The 24,477-nt window shown below is 43.5% G+C and overlaps 1 protein-coding gene across 2 annotated transcripts in view; it reads right to left on the reverse strand.

The window, feature by feature from the left end:
- Slc35d1 (solute carrier family 35 member D1) overlaps positions 1 to 24,477 on the reverse strand; it is a 58,034-nt gene that overhangs the window by 25,640 nt on the left and 7,917 nt on the right. For both annotated transcript variants that reach the window (XM_087548128.1, NM_001106668.2), the window contains 4 exon segments: positions 22,231 to 22,323; positions 7,037 to 7,104; positions 6,003 to 6,081; positions 2,389 to 2,471 (listed from right to left, as the gene is read on the reverse strand). In XM_087548128.1, coding sequence (XP_087404254.1) covers positions 2,389 to 2,471; positions 6,003 to 6,081; positions 7,037 to 7,104; positions 22,231 to 22,323 — 323 coding nt within the window.

The raw sequence follows: 24,477 nt of genomic DNA on the forward strand, positions 1-24,477 counted from the left end.
TAGTCACAATGGCTTGAACCTGGAATCAGCGTAAGTCTATCAGCTGATGAGTAATGGATGTGAGATATGTATATACAAGGAGCCACACGGCTGTAAAGAAGAACGAAGTTATGAAATATGCAGTTACATGGGTGAAACTGGAAAAAATATAGTAAGTGATGCAACCAGGCATAGAAAACCAAGCACACACTTCCTCATGTGTGGATTCTAGCTTTGAATCTCTAATTATGAGTGTTCCACTTGGAGTACCCACAGAAAAAAGCTATTGGGAGGGAAAGGCCTTGAGTGTATTGGGAGAAAACAGGTAACAAGAAAGCACAAAGTGGGAGTGCTGAGTACAGAGATGCTTAAACAGGGAGGGGTGGGAAAGAGGGTTAAACAGTGAATGGTGTATGAAAAGCTATATGGAAACTTACTATCCTGTAGCCAAATTTTAAAATGTACTTATTAAGAGAGAGCATTTCATGGGAGATTTTTCTGCATGACTTGAAAAGCTGCTTGCAGAAGCCAGGAGTTATTAAACAAAAACCCTAGTGTCAGATATGGGATGACACTTCCTTAGAAACAGCTGGACATGGAGACCCCAAAACCATACCAGCCCTTGCCATCCCTCTTAGTTGCCTACCAGCACTAACAAGATCTATTGCTGAAGACACCAGACCACCTAAATGCAAGACACAGACAAGTTCAGCAGGAACTGAGCAGGGAGAGTCCTCTTTGCTGGTTAGCATCCACAGTCCTACAAATACTAAAATAAGCTACCAGGGGCAATAGGCATCAGGGTTCTTATCAAGCTGTAAATCTTAAGTCTACCAGAACAACCTGCCAAGAGCGTGCCCACTTGCACAACAGTCACATTACTGTCATAATAGGAGTAATTAACTGCCCTCCCTGGTTGATTTGAGACCCACTTCACAGGAGGAAATTCATGTGGATATTATAAACCTTGCCAAAAATATATAGCAAACAAGATCACAGGGGCGGGGGTGCACAGTACTACTGCTTAACAAATGAACATGGCATCAACCTGCTTTCTGAATACTTATGTTTATTAATGTAAACATTATTCAGGGAGGCCTCTCTGTCCATAGCAATAGTGAAGATGCAGAGACTCATGTCTGTAAACCATGAGGAGAGTAGCTGACTGATGAGTGCCAGGGTCTAAAGGAGATATGTCTCTTATCCCCTCTAAGGCTTGGGGACACTGAAGGAAAACAAATAAAAAAAATGAAAGGGCCCGGAGGTAAAAGGTTGTGAAATGGCATCACTCCTGGACAAGACATAGCATTCATGAACTCACAGTCAGCTATGCATGCCTGCACTGGGTCTGGACAAGAATGGGCCTGTCAAGAGTCAGGGATGGGTGGAGCTCAGAGGGCCCCATACTATCTGCTACTGATAGATCTAGGGAGGGGGAGCCACCGTACTCCCTTGTGTGCCCAACCCACCAGGAGAGGAGGTTATTCAGGATTCCACTGTACTGGGCTATCCAGGGAGCCATGATATTGGGCTATCCATGGTTCCCCTATACTAGACTATCTGGGGTCCCACTACACTGGGTTACCTAGAGTTCCACTATACTGAGCTATTCAGGGTTCCACTATACTGGGCTATCTAGGGTTCCACTATGGATTGTTCTAATCCAATGGTCACAGAGATAGCACTGAGTAAATTAAAGTCACTAAACAAAAACTGAAGTCATGATCTGGAATGGGAAAATGGCAGTAGGGGAGAGTAGTTGATAGCAATGGGATTAATAAGGCAGGGAGTAAAGTCAGAGAAGTCAGCATAGATTCTATACTTATTAGAAATTGTTAAATGACAATTATTTTCCAACACTGTTTATTATTTTATGTGTATGAATGTTGTGTCTGGTATCTGTGGAGTCCAGAAGAGGACATCAGATCCCCCTAGAGGTGGAGTTACAGATGGTGTGAGCTCCCATGTGGTTGCTGGAAATTGAACCTGGGTCCTATGGAAGAGCAGCCAGTGCTCTTAACTGCTGAGTCATCTCCCAGCCACACAAAATTACTATTTTTTAAAAGGCAGTGACATAGCTACAGTCAGATACTAACAACTGCAGTGGAACTGAATTTCTTGAGAGCATTACCTGTCATCAAGTTTAGTAAGCCGAAAAGTGTTCTCTGGCACAGGGAAGAAGGAGCACAACCCCAAATGGAATGCATTGAATATGGAACCCGCCTTCTGTTTCTTATGAAACATTAGCAAGAAACACTAAAATATATTTACTGAATTATAGGTACTCCATAAATGTATTTTATAAGTCAACAGATTGACAATCAAACGACTAGCCTAATCCTATGCTGTGACACATATCTAAACCCCACTTGTCAGTAAAATTATATTTAATTCAATATTTTTACTTACCTGATATTTAGGCCAATAAAATTTGTCCACGTGAAAATATAATCTCCACCAAAGACCATTCCGATATAAGTTATTAATATATTCTAAAAAGAAATATACGTTATTAATATATTCTAAAAAGAAGATGGTTGTATAGTTACAGAACTCTGAGCTTTTGAAATGTACGTGTAAGAACACTTGCGATTCAAGTACAACATAAATAAGCATACAGTACCAGCGAAGGTCTATCATGTGAATGTAGCAGGAGGGGAGCAGGAATGCAGGATCTCTACCATGAGCTTCCCCATCTGTTTCTCCAAAGGACAAACATCTCATCTACATGAAGAATACTACGTATGATCACCTTGTTCTGCCTCCTAGTGTGGCCAACGTGATTTCTTTTTCTCCCACTGGGATAACTGCTGACTTGTGAGAAAAGGGTACAAAAAAGCGTTTTCTTTTTAAAAGTGAAAAGGAAGACTGGGTAGCAGTGGTACACCTTTAATTCCAGCATCCAGGAGGCAGAGGTGGGTGGCTTGCACCTTGTGAGTTTGAAGTCAGCCTGTTCTATAAAATGAGTTTCAGGATATACAGGGCTACACAGAGAAACTCTGCCTTGAACAACTCCCCTCAAAAAACCATGAGAAAGGAAGATGGAGAGTTGACCAACATACAATGTTTTGAGGACTCTTCCTGGATAGCTTTAAAAAACACAAGAATAGGGTCAGGCATACACACACTGGCACACGTGTGTGTTTGTGCACACAGAAACACAGACACATAGAATTTTACAAGTTAACTTCTACTAGGTAGTCCCTAATGATGATGACCATGCACTTTGTATATAGGACTAGGAGGACCTGAGCTAAATCCAACTTGAAAGTCTTACCACTGACAAGTAGCTTTCACAGTACCAGAAGGTGCTATGGGAGCTTCCAAAAGAGGGAAGCAAACGATAATCCCGCCCATGTGGGCTACAGTGACCAGCAGGGCAAGAGCTCAGAGGCTGCAATGGTGACACTCAAATCGTGGTAGTACCAGCAGCTATCTAATTGGATTACAGCCCACTTAATAATCATGCCTGGTACTGGAAACCTAGCCAACTACCCAGGCCTTGTGAAGTCATGGATCTTAGAGGAGCTCCTACTACCTCCATTTACCAGGCCAGCCTACTTACTAATTGCACTCTAAACACTTAGTTACACTCACAGATCAATGTGGCTCTCATCCCTCATCAAAGAAACCTCTCCTTGTAACTGATAAGGACCTTCCACACAGAAATTACTGGAAAGTACCAAAGAACATCACATTAACTCAGAGCTAAGACTGTAACTCCCAATCTATGCAGCTAAGAGTCCAGGCTTTGCTATTCAGGATGTGACTTGGTGTATCCAGGGCAGGGTTAAGAATTTCTATTAGTAACTTGCTATTCTAAGCAACTTTCCTATTATACTGAGGGAAACATGGAATCCAATCTAAGGTTTTGTGAGGCTGAGATCCTTACATGGAAGCTTAAAGCAGCTTAAGAAAACGATGGCTGATCTCTGAAAGCTGTGATCAACACTATTTCAGAAGCTCCACTGTGGCTCACGAAACTATGGGCAGCCATGGCTTAGGAAAACTCCCATCTTTTACTTATAAAACCACACAGCAGACAGGAGCAAAAACAACAGTGAACTAACCAATCATTTACTCCTCCCTAGAGTTTAAAATGAAACCAACAGGAGGTAGGCAGCAACAGGAAGCACAGACAGCCACGTGATCATGGTGGCATGGGTACCCTGTACTGACCATGATGGGGCATGGACAGCCACGTGATCATGGTGGCATGGGTACCCTGTACTGACCATGATGGGGCATGGACAGCCATGTGATCATGGTGGCATGGGTACCCTGTACTGACCATGATGGGGCATGGACAGCCACATGATCATGGTGGCATGGGTACCCTGTACTGACCATGATGGGGCATGGACAGCCACGTGATCATGGTGGCATGGGTACCCTGTACTGACCATGATGGGGCATGGACAGCCATGTGATCATGGTGGCATGGGTACCCTGTACTGACCATGATGGGGCATGGACAGCCATGTGATCATGGTGGCATGGGTACCCTCTGTTGACCATGGCAGAGTGTTCCAAAAATCTAAGCAAATAGACTGGGCAGTTTCAATTAATTGTGGACTTTTCCTGCCCACCTCCTCCTGGGCTGAAGATGTGGCACCAATTCTTGACCCACTGTGTTCTTGCCGTCGTCCATTCAGCTCTGGAAGTATGCATTTACAAGCAGAACACAGCTGGGAGTAATTTAGGGTTGGCAGCTCCACCCCCTTGAGTAGAGACTGCCTCTACACAAGCTTTCTGAGAGATTTCATGCAACTGATTTGTTACATTTGGAGTCAAACTCAGACTTCATGATGAGGAGCTACAGATTGTCAAGAGTGTTAGCCCAGTGCAGTTTCTCCAAAGTTCGATGAGTCTTACTCCACTGGGGTGTGGAGAAAAATCTAAAGATAGCTCCAGCCTTCCCTCTCCACTCCTTCCTCACTTTGACAAGGGCATCAGAGTGGCAACTGCTCTGCTCTTCCAAAATGGTCCTAGGCCTGCCTCTCTCGGTTTGGTCTCTCTCAGAAGGCAGGCCCACTTTGCCACTTGCCGAGGAATCTGAGTATCTGGGCATTCTTAAAAATGAAAAGCTAGAACCATTAAGTCTGATAAAGAGGTCCTGGGTTTTGATTAACTTTAGCAATACCAAGTTACCTGGGTTTTTCTGCGTGAAGGTAAATGATCCTCCCTTAAATAAAATGGACAGGAGGAAAGACATCCCTGGGAATGTCAGGCACAACTTTAGGAGCCTCAGATGTAAGAAATACACAGGCATGTGAGGGCAACTCAGACAGAAGAAACCCACCTTGATTAGCTTCTGGCAAGCTTCACCTCCCACAGAAAGTTAGCACTTAGAGCACAACAGCTCTCACTGGGGACTGAAGAGATGTGTCTATCAATCTGTCATGAAAACAGTCTTTTCCACTTTCTTCCTCTACAGTAACTGGTGTGTCTAACTTTTCCCACATTCCCCAGAACTAAGTCACCTTCAAGTAGAGACTATGCCCTTGCTAAGTTCTTACAAACTGATTTAGAAATTACCACTACATGTCAAGCTACTAAGCCAGCAAGTAGGAATAAGGCTAAGAGTTAGGCTACTGACAGACTCTTTTTGAAACGTTATTACTTTATTAATATTGCTGTGCATATGACAGTGAGGAGCACTGTATGGAATCAGCTTGCTCTGCCCACTTTTACATGAATTCTAAGACTCAAGCTCAGGCCATCAGGTCACACAGCAAGTGCTCTTTACCTGCTGGGCCACCATCTGTCTCCACAGACAAATTTTAATTAATTTTTTTTTCTTAACAGTTTGTACTTATTTATTTTGGGGGGCACTTGTCCCACAGTATGTAAGTGAGGTCAGAGGACAGATTGTTAAGAGTCAATTCTCACCTTCTAACATGTGAGTTCTAGAGAACTCATGTCACCAGACTGGGCAGCAAGCATGTTTACAGTTTTAATTTAGAGGAACGACTTGTACATAAAGCAGATTCCAAAAGGAAACTACTGCTCTTTCCTCTCACCTTAATGCAGCCGACTATTGTTGTGGTCAGAGCAGAGTTATACTGAGTACAGAGTACTGTAGCATACATCAAGATGAACCTAGGGCAGAGAAGGAAAGGGTCTGTTACAGGCTACAGCTTACTGTCCCACAGTCCCTCACTAGGAGAAATAACCAGTGGAGGCCGTGCAGGCTCTGTGCAACTGAGAGCTTTTCATGCCTGTCAACGGCTTCACTTTTGAAATGGCACTCAAGAGAAACACACATCTATCTTCTTACTGAGGGTTCTTCCTGCTACCAAAACCATGAACAGCTCATTCACAATGATGAGGGCTCTTTAAAGAACGTCCTTCCTGCTACTTGTGCAAGCCAGACAGAATGCTCAGGGCTCACAGGCCCCTGTCATCTGGGCACTTGCCATAGGGATAAAGTGACCCATGACCAGGATGATAGCAAGAGAGCTTCTCAATAGTGGGAGAAAACAAAATGAGAATTAAGAGGGGATGGCAGGTCTGCCCAACAGCTACCTGACAACATTTCTAATGCCCAGGTCACAGAGGCTTTTGAAGCTGTCTCGCTGTGTGCATGTCCGGGCATGAGCTACAACTAAACTGACCAGCTAAAGAAAACACAGCTGGGAACTACAGACACCCTCTGCCCTTCTACACAGAAGCCAAGCGGCCCCAAACTGAGATGCCACCACCGCCAGCCACTAACAAACAAACTTAGACAATTAAGCTCCAAGCCTGCTTTCTTGAATGAGGTCAATGACGTAGTCAGAGGTCAGTGTTGAAGAATGAAATTATATAAATAGAAATACTGTGGCTGCTATCACACAGAAGGATGATGGGTAAATATCCATTCCTGTCTCCATCCATTCGTGCATGACTTCAGTAGCATATTCCCAGGGGTTATGAGGCCACCAGAATCTAGAAGGTGACACACTCTGGAGACTGAACAAGACACCCAGAAACAAGGGAGAAGACTCTAGAACAAATTCCTGAAACCTACTTCTCTAAGAAATGATCTGCTAAGAATGTATTAAGGCTTACTTACCCCATCACACAGGAGAGGGTGAACTGCAGCAGGAACAGGGCGTCGGCCCAGCCCTCAAACTCCATTGCCTGCAATAGACAAGAAAGCACTGGGTTTCAGAGCAGGCCCTCCAAACAGCTGTCAGTCATTAACTGAAGTCCTTCTGTTCAGTTGTCACCTCCCTGCTACAGCATCCAAGGCCTGAGAGTGATTCTCAAGAGTTTCAAATGCTGGGGGATGGAGAGCCCGTCTTCTTTAAGGGTGTGGCCTCTGATGGATGGTCCCACACCCATGAGTACATGGGCAAGATAAACTGAACTGCTCGGTTCTTTCTAAAAAGGATGGGGAACACGAGCTTGGTAGGGGAGGGGACTAGAGATGTGGTCTAATGATAAAGAACAGTTGCTGGGCTTCTAGAAGACCTGAGTTTGACTCCCTGGAGGACTGCCTTCAGGGAATCTGACACTCTTCCAGACACTATGAGCACCCCCACACGTAGCGCTTGTGCGCTCGTGCACACACACACACACACACACACACACACACACACACACACACACAAATAAAACTAAATAAATTTAAATTAGGAGTGGGTGGGAAGAGTGGGGTAAATATAATCAAAATAAATCCTATGTATATACGAAACTCTCCAAGAATGAATTAAATAGTATATTCTAAAATAGAATAGCAGATATGTGTACTTGAAATGTACAGGAATATGAACTTCCCCATCCTGCTATTAAAGAAAATGATCTTTTCTTAAAGATACAAGTCACACCTGCCTAGGTGTGCCATTTTTGCAAGTAGCTGTCGATCAAAGGCTTTGCTGACCGCACTGTAACGCACGGAAGCTCAAGTACAGCCCTAAGCTGCACGTGCAGCAGAAGCCAATCTGAAGGAAACTCGTCAATGAATGTTCTCCTCCTTGGAAGCTCTTATTCTGTTGTTTTTGCTGGTTATTTTAAACCAAATTTTAAGAACCCCAAAAAGAGTGCAGCATCATTTCCCATCAGAAGAGGGTTAAGTAAATGTGAGAAAAATTTCAGCTTTTATCTCCGTGCCAACCTATCCAGCTCCAACTTTCCCTGTATCCAACCAAAGCCCGGTTTGTGGCTGCCACAATACCAGGCTTTTCCTGATCACGAAACCCAAGATGAAGAAGTTTCATCTCTGGCAGCCTTTCCTGTCCACCATGGCCCTGTGCACCCGTCAGGTTAAAGGCTCCTTCCTGAGGCTGCCACTCAGCGAGCACTGCAGTGGTCCTCAATGGCCCCATGGCTCTCAGCTCCCACTGCTTTCCTGCACCACAGCTACAGACTGTGAGCTGCAACAGGAAAGACCCACCATTGATGTAACCTCATCCCTCACACAGCAGTTACCCAGCTTGTTCATGGATCTTTCTTTTTGAAGTCTATCATATAAAAAGAAAAGCCACCAATACGATGTAATAACACAGTAATCAAGACATGTAAAGTTCATAACCACTATTACAAGATAGGCCGACTCTATACCCAACCCAAGCACCCCCTGCTCATCGCAATCAAATAGGGGCCCGTATTCCTAGCCCTGGACACCTCTCAAGTCTTCTGCTAGCATAACAGGCCTGGCAGGAATGAAGATCTTCTAAAAGCACACTGTCTCTCAATCTATTATAGTCTAATAGTAGACTATTAGACAACTGAAACAATGGGCCCCAAAGCAATTGAAATTTCCCTAAGAATCTCATGCTGAGTCTGATTCCCAGCACCCACAAGGCGGCTCACAAGCATCCATAACTCCAGTCCAACCCAACACCCCCTACTGGGGTTCAGTGCCACTAGCACAGCTTTGCTGTCTAACAACTTTGGGTAGAACAACTGTATAGCATAAACTCTTTTCTCCTTGTGCTGGCATAACTCTGATTAATCCAGGTGCTGCAGACCTTGTCATGGACTCATCCATACTGTCACTTATGACAGCATTCCGCCCTGAGAATAAATATAATGAAGTTTGCGGGCTCACTCTCAAGGGACTTGCATTTGCACTCTTCCCACATAATTTGTTCTCTAACATACAGCTGCAGTGAACCTCTGTGGCCACATTCTCACTGACCTTAATAAAACCTGGACCAGACTGATGGTTTCTTTTGGTGAGTTCATCTTGACTTTATAAGAAACTGCCAGATTGTTTTCCACAGTGCTGCACTATTTTGTGTCCTCACTAGCACTGTTTGGGGTTCTCACTGCTCTGCATTCTGACACACTTACAACTGTTTTGGGCCAATCCACCAATCAGTAAGTGGTCTCTTGTAATCCTAATTTGTATTTCTCTACTGACTGACAAGTATTTCTAACATGCTTATTTATATTAGCATTTCTTTTATGAAACATGTGCACCAATACTTTGCTCTGTGTGTGAGACATGTACATACCCATGTGTCCTGCTGCACACGCCTGTATCTGCACATGCAGCCATGCAGAGGCCAGAGCAAGACCTCAGAGGCCATATTCTCACCCTCTATCTTCTGCTTTGAAACAGGGTCTCTCACAGAACCCAGGAAGCTCCATTTTGAGCCAGGCTGCCCAGCCAGTGAGGTCCATTTGCTTCTCCCCCTCAGCTGAGCTTTAGTATACACAGCCCTGCCTGTTGCTGTTGTTATTTCGTCTTGTATGTGGATGCTGGGGATCCAAAATCAGGTTCTTACACACTGAGCCATCTCCCCAGTCCTTCCACAAATCCTATTTACTTATCTGGGGAAGAGAATGCACGTGCTATGTGTTGGAGTCAGAAGAAAATTTTGGAAAGTTGGGTCCTACTTCTACTATGTGGGTTCAGGGATCAAACTCAGGTCATTGGTCTTGGTGGCAAGTACCTTTACCCACTAAGCCATCTCTCTGGCCCCTCCAAAATCTTGTCTTCCAATGACTGGTTTCTACGGGGTTTTAGATGAATTCTCAGTAAATACCCTTATTAATAATAGGTCCTACACATGAGCACATGACTACATGAGGGGAAAGTCATCAGCATTACACCCCGAGCTCTTTCTCTTGGCTCTACACGTGGGTGTGCAACTCTGACATCTTGGGGCACTGTGCTAAGGAGTTTATTCATGTTTGCCACTGGTGAAAGTAAACTAAAACAGTCAAAGTACTGCCTGCTATTTACAGGGGGCTTCTGCCCACATCATGTTATTTGACTGTCAGAACACTCATGTGAGAGGGAGTAAAGCTCTCCTTATCCCTACAAGACAACACTCAACTAATAGCAGGTCACTGAACTAATATAGATAGGTCTGAGTTTGCAAACTCCAAGCCTTAAGGCTCTCTTTATATAGAACACTAGTTTTTATTCTAGTAATGAATAGTCAAAGGCAACAAAGAATTCTCCTGGGATCCCTGCTCCTTTCCATAAGTATTTGGCTTGCCCCTGAAGAAAGTTAGTCAACCTGCTGTATTCTGGCTTTAGCACAGGAATAGATCTTCGGCTGTAACTATGGCAAGAAGCAGCCACTTGAAAACAGCTGTAGAAAGAATATGACTCAAGCCGTCCCTACAACACACAAGGATCTGCTCACTCTGCCACAAGAGGGCATGAGAGAGGAAAGAGGGAGGGAGGGAGGGAGGGAGGGAGGGAGGGAGGGAGGGAGGGAGGGAGGGAGGGAGGGAGGGAGGGCAATAAAAGCTACTCCTTACTAAGTGTCTCAACTATGCACTAAACTCAGAAGCACACAATTACCGAGCTCATAGGTGTGTGTCCTGCCCTATAATCTAGTCATCCCATCTATGCCGAGCAAGAAAGAAAACCAGGGAAACTGAGACACTGGAAAGGGAAAGAAGTCCTTATGGTCTGCTCTGCATTTGCTGCTGCACAAAGTGTCAAAGTTTTCAACACAGATGCTCAGTTGCTAAAATCCTCTTATGTCAAGCACAGGTTTGGAAAAGAACAAATGGACTGTGCTTGCTTTCAGGCAGAATGCATGTAATCTTTGGATGTGCCCATATTAGCTCTCCTCCTTCAAGTAAACCTGAACAAGGTCCCTCCATACCACTTCATACTTTTGTTTATAAAAGAGAATCCAAGAGAAGTAAGACAGCTCACATATTTTTTACTTTTTTGACTGAGTCTTACTATATATCCCTGTCTAGTTACAACTCTATGTAGGCTAGGCTGATCTAGAACTCACAGAGATCTGTCTCTCTCTGTTTTCCAACTGCTGGGATTAAGGGCATGTGCCATCACTCTCTAATTTTTTACTTAATTTTAAAAAATTAATTTGTAAGCACTGCTTAATCTTGTCGAGACTTCCTAGAAGAAAGCTGTCTATTAAGACTGATCTACTGACTAGAACTTCTGACTAGTTGGAATGGCTGGAACGTTGCAGGTCCAAACTTCTCTCAGGCTAGCTTTAAACCAGGATTAGCCATTATTAGTCCAGCTCTGTGTAGGAACTAACATCATATGACTACCAAATAACAACACTTTGGAATCTACTAATGTAGCAGACTACCAGCTTCTACCAACACAAAGGCTAAAGTATCATAAGAAACTGTGAGCCTCCCCCATCTTCCTGAAACACCTCCCTGAAGTGCCCACCATGATACATTTAAACTTGCCTTGGTTTATGACTTCCTTTTTTCCTTAAAACCATAAAACTTACTGACATCACTTCCACACTGGTATATTATATTTGGGGCAGCATAAACTGTGTTCCTGGGCCCTGGTCACTATAGTTTGGCTCTAGAATAAATTACCTTTCATTCACTGAAAGGTAAGAGCTTGCTTTTGCACCAACAATCTTCAAACCTGGTAAGCTACATCCTTTGAGAATGTAACTTCAAGAAATCCCAAATATATACTGTTAACACACGGTTATCTCTCTTTCTCTGGGTTCTCTTTATAAACACACTAACTATAATGTACATTAGACTGCTAAATTGTCATGTGCTGTGTGTGTAAACTTATTAAAGCAGACTTTGGAAGCTAAGGAGCCTCTCCTACTCAGACTTGAGAATGTTTACTTCAAGAGTCCTCCAGGGCCTTTTGTACAGAGACAGGCTGGCCCCAGCTCTGTACCTGGGAGAGGAAAGAACAAGGAAGCAGCCCAAGAGTAAAGACACTGTGTCTTTGCAAACAGCTAGAAGGTGAACCATTTCCCACAAAGATCATCAAACAAAGGCCCATCTGGCTTTTTCTCCTGCCAGTTGGGCCCTTTGGTGATGGACTGCTCAACTGTTCAAGTCTGGGAAGGGCCATGTTTCCTCCAAAGTTGTGGGTCTATCAGCCACCCTGTCTTTGTTCAAATTAACCAATTCTCATTTAGAGAAATTTAGGGAAAAGAAAACCCCTCAAAGATCTTTAAAAACTGGAGTCTCGAGAAAGACTGGATCTCCAGTCCTCCCTCTGCTTTGTAGAGAGTTTTTCTCTGTGTGCCTCACTGTGTGTTTCCTCACCCCCAAAGAAGCCTTTCATCACCAACTAATCTGCCTGCTTCGTATGAGATTTCTCGTACTTGCTGCACTTGAGTTTCTTCTGCCTTCTAATTCTTAAGTGGCAGAGAAAATCGACCTGATCAAGATCCCTAGACAGTAACACATCCCTGCAGAGAATCTCAGTCAGGAACTCCAGTAAGCTGACTCCGCTCTCCCAGTCCATTTCTGCTGCATTCGTGTAAACCCTCAGTTTCCGTGTCCCTTGTTTGCATCTCAATCGGGCTACTCCAGTGGCTTCTGCTGGGCATTGAGAGCATCTGGTTCAGCGTTTTGCTTTATGCTGTCTCTTCTATCTGCTACTCACTACTGACTTTTGCTTGCTATATTTTATAAATTGACCATTTACAACTGAAAGCCTACTATAATAGATATTCTCCAGACAATAACGGAACAAACACTAACTTTGCTCCATCCTCATTCTGAAATTCTTTTTTCTTTTCCTTTTTGTTTAGTCTTTACTTAAATTGAGGTCCTGAAGGGTGAAATTTCTCAGATCACTCGTCTCTTCCCACTGTACTAACATACACTTTTGTGGAAACAACATAACCTTATTTTCCCCTTTATGCCTCTATTTAGAAACTCTTACTAGATAACAAGTCAAAAGTAGTTCAGGCTGGAGTGTACCTCAATGGCAGGCCACTTGCCTAGCAACATGAGACCATGGGTTCAAGGTCCTCTTTGCCACCATCTTGGAAATGTTACTTGACTTCTGTCTTACCGAAGTGGGGAAATCCCATTCCAGCTGCCTTTTGTGAGGACCAACAAAGAGAATAAACAGCACCTTAAACATGTCTGGAATGCACACACAGAGAGAGATGTTGCTCTCTTAGGCTCCTCCACTGTGAACTCTCAGCGGTCAGTTTGTATGTAAAGTTTTATTCTTCATAAAAACTGTGTACAGATGGCACAGTGACTATGAACTTCATCAGTCAGGAAAAAAAAGTATTTTAAACAAAACAAAGCTTCTGTGTCTTGAGAAAACTGGTAAAGAGCATTATGAAGAGGGTGGCCTGCCCGGTCATGCCATGTGGTACAGAACTGACTGGGAGCGGTGCCCCACACAGGCCTGCAGTCCTCAGTCTGCTCAGTGACAGCTGGTATTACAGATTACACAGATGCTTCCTTCTGTTCTGAAGGACGTTTCCAGTCCTACCGGTGCTGCTGGCCCAGTGCAAGACCACAGGCCTTTCAGACTTCCAAGACCAGGAATATCACACACTCGAAGGCAAAGTGCAGACAAACTAACCACTTCTGGGAATCAGGCACACTTGGTTTGGATGAGAAATTTTTGTTTTGATTTTTGAATAATTTGTTGGTTAAATAAAAATATTTGAAAAAATAAACTTTGTTCTTTTGTTGCTTGGGTTATTTAAACTGGCAGAAAGGGGGCGTCTATGAAAGTGGCACTTGTGAGCCCTCTGCAACATGATCCCTGCACGATGTCAAGCCAGCAAGAACAGCCACTGTTCCGGCAGGAACACTAACTGAGACACACACACACACACACACACATACTCACACACACTCACACACATATACATACTCACACACACACTCACACACACACTCACACACATATACACACTCACACACACACTCACACACACACACACACATACTCACACACATATACATACTCACACACACACTCACACACATATACACACTCACACACACACTCACACACTCACACACTCACATACACACACACCCTTATACACACACACACTCACACACACACACCCTTATACACACACACACACATACACACACACACACATACACACTCACACACACACTCACACACATATACACACTCACACACACACTCACACACTCACACACTCACATACACACACACTCACACACACACACCCTTATACACACACACACATACACACACACACACATACACACACACACACACACACACACACACACACACACGGAAAGAGACAGAGAGAGAGAGAGAGGAAGGAGAGGACATGGTGGTGGGAAGAGAGCATGTTAGGGAGTGTTCATAGGAAGTAAGGAGGAGTAGGGGATAGAAGTGATCAACGTGCATTGTATACATTTTGAAACTGTCATGGAATAAGTAAAATATATAAGTACACACTATATATTTAAGGAAGAAGAGCAAGAATGATATCATGCCTCTTCGAAAAGTACTGAGAAAAAAGCTTGAGTCCTTACCCAGAGACAAACTGCCAACTTGCCAAGACAGGAGGATAGCAGCAGTACAAATGATCTCCACAGTTCTCTCCCTGCCTGGAGAAAGTCAGGCCAAAGGCAGTGGGCCTGGGCTGCACACCATACTCTAACCATCGGACCCTCTCTCCCTCTGCACCCTGCTCCTACCTTAGTTTCACTACTTCCTCTCTCCCCTGAGGGCTCTAACCCTTCGTGTGGTAACAAATCACACCCCACCTTACCTACTGAGTCACTGCTCCTATTTTTAAAAGGAACAGCCTCAAAGAATATGTAAACTGAGAAAGACCCATCCGTGTGTAGGTGAAGAATTCCTGATCCAACACACTTGTTTTTACAAGGAGAACAACAACGAAGCCTAAAAATAAGAGATGTGTCTCTGTATATATGGAGGAAATACTACAGGATCTGATCCTGAAAAATAAAAAATAAAAAATCAGTAAGTCTTAACAGACTAAGTGAGGAGCCTAAAAGGTTTCAATCCTTAATCGTGAAAGTAATGCTTAGTAATTACTTAGACCTGGACAGCAACATTTCCCTGAACTGAGCCAGGCCACTCACTATGGTAATGGCCTAGTGAGGTCCACAGCAGGGGGCTGTCCTTGCCCAGGCACCAGAGAACTCCCAGCAGTGCTGCCAGGAGGCTGGGGCAGCCTCGCCTCCCTCAGGGCTCGCTCTGTGCCAGCACTCACTCCCTTTTGGAGGCGGCAGCTCAGAGCATGAATACATCTAACCCGACATTTTGGAAAGCCACGAGTTAATGCTGCCCATTCTGTTTTTACCTATGCTATTAAGATTTTTTCTTCTTATTAACAGGAAGACAATTTCTGTATACTGCACAAGCTTTTGGTGTTTTGAGACCGGGCATCACATAATACAGGTTAGTCTCAAATTCAAATGTAGCCAAGGAGGACCTTGAACTCCTTGTCTTCCTGCTTCCACAACGGGGGGCCTTGGTGGGTTCTTGTTGGTCGATTGGTTGGTTGGTTTTGAGATGGTCTCGCACTGCTATCCAGGCTGTCCTCAAAGTCAGGCCCATCTTCTTGCCTCAGCCTCACAAGTTCTGAGATTACAGATGCAAACCAAGCCCAGCTAGGTTTGAACTTTGTATTGATTCCTTCTGAGTTTCACATCATGCACTCCAATCCCACTCATCTTCCTCCCTCCCTTTCCACCCTCCCAGCATCCCTCCCAAAAGAAAACAAAAAAATTAAAAAGAAAACATCTTGCCATGGGAAGCTGTGATGTGTCATGGTGTGTAATGGTATGTCACGGTGTGACATATATATACACTTTTGCCCAAATAGCTTTACTTGCAAATGCTTATTGCAATGAGTCACTGGTCTGGTTCGAGGCCTCAGGCTTCTACTGCATCATCAATACTGGATCCTCACAGGAGTCCTCTCAGATCTCCTGCTGTTGCCCTGTGTCATGGAGACCCTGCAGCTTTGGATCTGCAGGACCAGCCTCTTCACAAGCTCCAGCAGTTCACAGATGGGTGGATGTTGGGGTGGGCCAGGTCAAAGCCCTGGATCTGTGCCTGGATGGTAGCTGAGTTGGTCAGCCTGCCTGCTCTCCCGAGCAGAAGCCACCACGGCCAGCTCTCCCATGATGCCCAGCTTTCCCAAGCGCTGCAGCCATGGAGGGGTGGTGCCAGCTCACCACACCCACAACAGCAGGGCCGCCTCTACTCTGCTCCTCAGGTGAGAGCTAGCTACAGTTTTTAATAACACTTAGTGCGAAAGTATATTGGTCCTCACCTCCCTTGTAATCATAAGATTTTGCAAATAAGAAAGGAGGAGAGAGGAAGGGAAAAAAGGAGGGACAGAACCACAAAAACCAGTCTGGTTTCTCAGACTGCTCTGGCCAGCACTTATACCATGCACTCCCTGGGACAAGTTTTCAGTCGGAGTCTGTGTTGTAATTTATACAGAACTTTGGGGTGTCTAAGCCTCTAATTCTTACTTAAAGTCTATACACACAGCATCACCCGCTGTGTCCTCTCCTGCCCCTCTGGGGAATTGACCTTTCAGAGCCCTCTTGCTAGATTTCTTATTAGTGAGTCCCTGCTTGATCTAATTTTGCTTCACTTTCATTCTGGGTCAAAAACTGTTAAGTTTAAATAATAATAATTTGGTTTATCCCACCTTCTCCAGTTATTTTTAAATTTAGAATCCAGCACAGAACATTTTACCTTTTTCTTACTGTTCAATTTATACAGTTTTTAAGTACTTTTGCATGGTTCCATAGCAGGAAAAAAAAATATACTTACCCTGCTCCCATGGACATGCATAAAAACGTTTTAGATACTTTGTTGACGTCTATTTTTCCATAGTTTCTTTATTTAAATAGCCAAAGAAAATGTGAGCATCCCTGCACTACTTGTCTCTGGGGTCCAGTGCTGCAAGCAGTTGGACAGCCCTGACTATCAGACACTGGGCTAGAACAGAGCCTAGTGCCCAACCAGCTTGCCTTTGCTCCAGAAAGCAGCGTACCTAGTCAACATTTTACACACATGACTCATTTTACATGTGTTAAAGCAGAGAGAGAGCAAGGAGGGGACCAACCCAAAGTCAGGCAACGATCAGCAACGGGACCAGAGGCTACCAGTCTCACATTTCTCTGCGGGGCACCATTTATGTCAAATTCTTTATGGCTTCATCCTACCAGCAGAGGAAACTCCAGAGGCCTGTGTCTACACCTCAACCTAACTCAGACGGGAGCAGGAAGCAGGACAGCAGGGAGAATGAGAGCTCTGGTCTTAGAACAAAGACTGGATCCTCTTTGCTCCTAACTTCCTTGTTCATGGAAAGCAAAGCTTCCCTGGGTCTCTGACTTCTCAGCTGCCCATGTTCTAACCATGGATCTACTCCTGCAGCCATCCTGAGCTCATGGTAAGTTCTACCTAGAACACACCTTCAGGCTCCTCCCCCACCTTACTAAGGCTCCCTCTTCCATATCCTGGTTTTTACTAATTTAGACAGTGCTAAGCACTTTCTCCTCAAAGCTCAGAACCTGCTTTTGCTTCTGCCCAGGTTACTCTCCAGAGACACACATTGTTTCTCAGTGCATTCACTTCAGAGTCTGCTCAGATGAGCCTTATAAAGTCACTTTCCCCAGCCATATTTCTCCTCATTTCCTCTTTGATCGATCTCTCTTCACAGGTCTGACTACAGGTTCATGTACAGTCTGTCTCACCTACTGGAATCAATGCTCCACTTAAGCAGAATGAGCTTAAGAGAAGCACCCAGCACGGAAACACTTGATGAAAGTGTGCTGGCTGTGAACCAATAAGAACCAAGACGCAATGCTCACTCTGCTCCCACTCACTCGCTCACTCGCTCACCAACACTGATGCGTCTGACACCGTCCCCCAAAAAGGCGCTGTGTGGAGATCCCACACGAAGCAGATCTTACCACAGGTGCAGCAGACAGCCATGGGAGACACATGCAGGCAGGCATACAAGCCAGGGCTCTGCAGGCATCAGAAAGGTCCCATTCTAAGTACCACCACCATGCAACCTTGAGACTCCCCCTAAGTTCTAAAAAGAAGGGTACCTATCCTCCTCGAATATGTATCAAGGATCAAGGAAAATTATTTATGCTGAAGCATCTTGTAAGCTACAAGGCACCATATCCTACAAATAAAGTATGGCTTCCACACACAAGGTTCAAACAGTTTACTTGCAAACAGACCTAAAGTACCTCACACACAAAGTGTCTATCCTATAGAAAGTGGGCATACATATACAGATTTGTTCACAAACATATATAAAAAGCACGCCCATAAAAGACACAAACTGACAATAAGCCCAATTTACTAGACACCTAAAATCTGCCACAAACCCCAGACTTTATGGTGGACCCATTTTAACAAGGCTTGTGACAAATATGATTGATAACATGTCAATAAATGTGTTGTGGTATACTATGGGTCCTAAGGATACCTTAGGTCAGCTTGGCTCCACCACCAATCACTGTGCTAACACAAGCCTCCAAACAGATAAGCATTTCTTGTTGCATTTGGTGGATAAGAAAACCAAGAACCAGACAGATCTGGTTTTACACACCCACAATCCCGGCACTTAGGAGGTAGAGGCAAGACAACTGCTCTAAGTTCTAGGCCATCATGCCTATCTATCTAAGACGAGGAGGGGTGGTGACCGTTGACGGAAGTAGGCTAGGAACTAGCTTACCTAAATAGTAAACACTGCTGTGCAGCTCACACTAAGTCCTCCTAATCTGAACACACACGAGATGTTCTGACAGGCAAGCATTTTGGTGCTAGAGCCTACACTACCTAGATTCACACCAGACACCTTCCCTGTGTGGCAAATGTTAAGCTATATTCCTTATACATTTTAAAGAGAAGTTAACACAGAACCATTTTAATACAGGGAAGATACTCAGAAATAAAATGCAATGGTGACTTGTCTTATAAATACAAGATTCAAGATTTAAGAATGTAAAGTTAGGATCATACACTAAACTTCAATTTAATTCATACCACACACCATTGCTTGCATGATCTATGTTTTCAGTTCATTGATAGCTAAATATACATGGATGGCACAATCTATCCTTAACCCCAAATTCTATCTTAACAAAAAGATAGAACTGACCTACTTCCATCCCGAGATGCCCCCAGGCTCTTCTCCCTGAGAACCTACACCAGTGTGTAGTTCTCACATCAGTGGATGTGCTCACACAAAAGACTCCATGCTCTTCAACAGGGAGAATGGCATGGAGTTCTTCCTCTTTTGTCTTGTTGCCTGAGCCCAACACAGTGAGACACATAACACTTAACTATGTGACAGTGACTAGAGCAAGACTAGCTGGGAAGCAGAGTGTTACAGGAAACAACGTGGCCAGTGTCCATTTGTACTAATAAATGTTTCATAAGAGCTGCAACTAATAGTAAAACTGAACAAACACATCAATGCAGAACACAGGAGGGGTGAGACTACAAAACGGTGAGCTCAGTTTCCATACTCAACTGTATTATCCCAATTTAAAAATAGTCAAAATCAGTGTCCTAGAATATATGTTCTTGACCCATATCCAACAGTGTCATTAAAAAAGTAAAACAATAAAAGAATACAAATGTACTCTCCAGAAGTACAGAAGACAGAGGAGTAAGAAGAAGGCAAATCTAATCCCATTTTAGATGATAAAGGAACTTTTCATGCCATGAAGGTTTAGCCATATTGGAACATTCAAATTACATGTATACTACTACATGTATTTGTTTGGGTCTTTTTTCTCCTCTCCTTCCCTCCCCTCCTGTCCCTTCTCCTCCCACCCCTCTTTTCTTTTTCTTTTCTTCTCTCTTTCTCTTTCTCTTTCTCTCTTTCTTTCCTCCCCCCTGTTTCTCTCATTCTTTCTTTGAGTCAGGGTTTCTCTGTTTAGGCCTGGCTGTCCTGGAACTGGCACTATAGACCAGGCTGGCCTTGAACTCAGAGATTTGCCTGACTCTGACTTCTGTGTATTAGGATTAAACTACTACTGAACTTTGAAATATGTACAAGTTCTGCTATAAGGTCTATACAAACTGTCATCGTTTGGAGTGAAGACACACCTCCTTGGGCTAATAGTTCCAAGTAGCTACAAGATACTAGTCAACACCTGATGGACACTCCATCGCTGCTAAGTCCTCAGAGTGCATAGGCATGTTAACTCTTACAGCTGTCTCAAGTACATATCGGCCTTGAGATTTGGAGCCATCTGTTCTGTCCTGAGGGGCAGGTTTTCTTCTTTCACAACTTTGTTAACTCTCAAGAGTGAAGGCTGCTTCAGCCAGTCTGCTAGTAGGAAGCAGACCACTATAGACCATGGCTTTCGGAAGGAGTCTTATCTCCCAACAGTGTGACCTTAGGCAAGCTTTTAACTGTCTCTGAATCTCCTTCCGCATTGACAAAATAGTGATAGTTCAAGCTTCCTACAGCTTTTAAGAAAGCTGTATTATATTTTGTGTAAGTGAGTAGTACATAGTAAGGATTCAAGAAATGTTAGTTTCCCATCACACTTTCTTTAAAACCAGAGAACAGTCACTTAATACCGTTAGTCAAAGCAATAGCAGCTTCTACTTTGGGCCGTGTTTAGGCTTGCTGGTAGCCAGTTCCTTAGAACCTCTATTCATATTCAGAATGATCTGAAATAGCTCTTTGAAGAATGGTTTTGAAAAATAAAGCAAAACAAAAAGCTTCATAAGTTGCCAAACTCTGTCTCAGCTTCAAGAATTTATCAGTAGTCTAATTTCAAAACCTTCTGTTCAAGCGCCCATTGATTCACGGTCTGCTGCCCTAAGGAAGCATAATCAACATATTTACTCTGAAGCCTGGGTTCACGCAGCAGAATCTTGGGACATGTCATTGGCAAAATTTTGCATTTCCATTAAGTTTGTAAAATAAAATTGTACCAGTTTTTCTAAAACTGTGGGCTTACTCTTCAGAAAAATTCTCTGGACTAATTTTGCTATTCTGCTCTGTATTTGTTTAGTTAATTTTTTGCATAAAGCTGGTTAACTATTATGAGTTGCTACTCATCTGGTCCTAAGTGCCTCCTAAGGTGGGATTTAAGCAAGGATGGAGCTGTCAAAGAAACAGAACTCTGAAGTCTCAAGAGTTTTACTACTTCAGAATCTTCTATTTTTCAGGGATAGCTTGCTTCCATTCCCACTTTACAGATTAATAAAAATGTAAAAATTCTTCCTTCCGAGCCTTGGGGAATATCATGGAAGAGGGGTGGATAAAATCTAAGCACCAAAGGGTAAGGAGGAATACTGGGAAGCCATGTGATAATGAACACACATCAGGCAGGGTTACCTACACAAACATGTACAAAATCAGACCCTTCAACATTCTATCATGGATGAGAAAGGAGTCCGGCCTCTCCCTACAACCACAAGCAGCTAACAGCTACAGGAAGGGAGCCATTTCCGTTAGAAATGTAGTATAGGGTGATAACCCATGGCCCATTAAATAACCCATATCCCATACTCCTGCAAGTACACCTAACAGATCTCAATGGAACATGAACAGACACACACACAGACACACAGACACACAGACATACAGACACACAGAGAGAGAGACAGAGACAGAGACAGACACAGAGAGAGACAGGCAGACAGACAGACAGAGGCACAGAGACACAGACACAGACAGAGAGACAGACAAACACAGACAGAAAGACATGAAAGTAACAGGGGATTTTGTTGAAAGAAGTGGTTAGACAGGAGTGAAAGAGGGATTACAGAGGGTGAATATTGTCAAAACACATTATACACATACAAAAGAATCAATCAACAATATTTTAAGTGTAAACAATTCTTTCTCTGTACTGACACAGAGAGCTATTCTGAGCCATTTTAAAATGCTATGCCAAGAAGGCAAGCTAGCATGACATCAGCAGGCTAAAGATCGAAAAGTAAATTCTTAGTTTGTGGTCACTTAATAAGCATGCTTCTTTCTAACAACCCAAAAGTCTATCTTTTGATCATAAACAGTAAGTAAATAACCCGTAATTACAAAGGCCTACCTTTTGTGCATCTCCTGTGAAATACGCAATGGCCAGGGTGGGCAGAATCATGAACAGTGCATTGTAATAGAGCAGACCATATTTTCCCAGCTCCTAGGTAGTAAACAATTAAGTATTTCAGTTGGTTCTAGAAGATAGGTATATTTAAACATAAAGAGAGTACTATTCCAATTACATGTGCAGATAATGTTGGTGACTTTTAAAATTAAAAAGCGTTAATTCAAATAAATGCAGTTGAGTCTGAAATGCAGCCCCAGGTCTTTATGTCACAGAACGCAAGCCGACCGGCTCATGATTAGAAGCAGCCTTGAAGTTACAGCTCTGATTTACTCAAACCATCTCAGTGTGGCCATACTGGCCCTAGGATAAACCAAATAAAAGGTAAGCTATAACTGTAAGCACCAATGGGAAAGCGCGCCTCTTTGTGCAGTACCAGGAAAAGACCAACAGTGAGACTACATGACCCTTGACAGCAGGTGTCCATGACTCAGAACGGAAACTGGGCTGGAGCAGAGGGATGCAGGACACACAGATACAGACACCATCCATGTAACTGACAAGTGACAAAGCCACAAATGTCCACACTCTTGGTCTCACTCTCCCCATTCTAATGACTTTCAGTGTCATTCTCTTTTATGATGCTGCAAGCTGTTCTAATAGCAGATCTCACTATACAGCACAGGCTGAGCTTGAACTCACAATCATCTCGGCTCAGCCTCTGAATGCTGGATTGATTACAGTGCTGCTACTGCATGCAGATTCACTTATTCACCCATTCATTTGTTCACTTATTTATCTTTAATCATTTATTTATTTACACAAACTCTCATATATCTCAGGCTGGTTTCAAACTCGCTATATAGCTAAAGATGAAGCTGAATTTCTGACCCCTTTGCCTACAAATCTAGAGTTCTGGGACGCATCTGGCTCATGTGGTACTAGGGACTGAACCTCGGGTTTCATGCATGTTAGGCATGCACTACATCGACTAAGCTCCATTGGGCACCATAGCACATGCCTTTAATTCCAGCACTCATGAGTTCAAGTTTAGATTGCTCTATACAGTCAGTTCCAGAGCATCCAGGGCTGCACAGTTGAAAGCATATCTCAAAATTAATTAATTTTAAAACCTATCTCAAAAGAAAAACTTATCTGTACCCCAAGCCCATGAATAAGCTTAGAATTTTAATACAAGTAAGCCATAAGCCATTTCCAAGTGTGGAAGTGAAGAGCTCTCTTCAAAGACTAAAATACTAGAAACCTTTATTTTCTTGTAGGTTTTGGGATATATTCTAAACAATGATGTCCAAAACAGTAGTCATTAGCCTAGCTGAATCAATTATAATTACACAGAACCACTAATGTAGTTCTGAGATGTAGCAATCACTTTTCCCGTTCCCAGCAGTCCTGTCTGTAATGAGAGCGGAAACAATGCCCAGCATCACAGAAGCCTCTGTTGGGTAGTCAAGCTCCAGAGACCTGAGGCTGCTGGTTCAGTATGGAGCAGGCCTTGGTATCCACTCTGTGAAACAGCAAATGAGCCGAAGGTAACATCAGTGTAAAGCCAAACTGCTATCTTTCCTCTTTTTGAAAAGCATAAGAAATTGTTTCTAGTAACTTCAGTTAAAATGACATTATCATGTAGACACCAACTGGGTAAGTGGAGGAGTCTAGCGGGCACTTTAAAGAAAGTGTTAGCTACATATTTGTAGTGTCTTTAATGGAGGAAAAACAAAAAGACAAAAACCCGCTAAGAATAAGGAAACCTGCCACACAGCCACACAGCCACACAGCCTGCAGTCTTCTTTTCTGGGGGAGAGGTGAAATCCTGGCCAACAGGAAACTACCTCAAAACCAGCCGAATCTACAAGGACGGCCACCACTCTGGAACAGAGTATTGGTTTTTACCTGTCATCTGAGCTCCAAAATATACCTGAAGTAATTTCAGGAATACTCTACACAAAATAGAGCAGACAAGGAACCGAATGGGTGAGGCCATCTTACTAAGATAAAAATGAGCAGGAACACGTGTTGGTCACAAGATTCAGTTACGAGATAAACACGTATCAGCTGTTCAGGACAAACGATGGTGACATCTGAGATGAATATCAATGTGAGTCCTCACAAGGCCCATTAGGAAATCAAGGACAACTCCTTCTCTAAGAGCTCTATGACAAAGAAAGCAGAAATCCAGAGAGCTGTTTTCTTTCGGTAACTTAACCATCAATGCAGCCAACAACGCAGGTC

Source organism: Rattus norvegicus, chromosome 5, assembly GCF_021556685.1.
Source record: "Rattus norvegicus strain SHRSP/BbbUtx chromosome 5, alternate assembly SHRSP_T2T, whole genome shotgun sequence".
NCBI classification, from domain to species: Eukaryota; Metazoa; Chordata; class Mammalia; order Rodentia; family Muridae; genus Rattus; species Rattus norvegicus.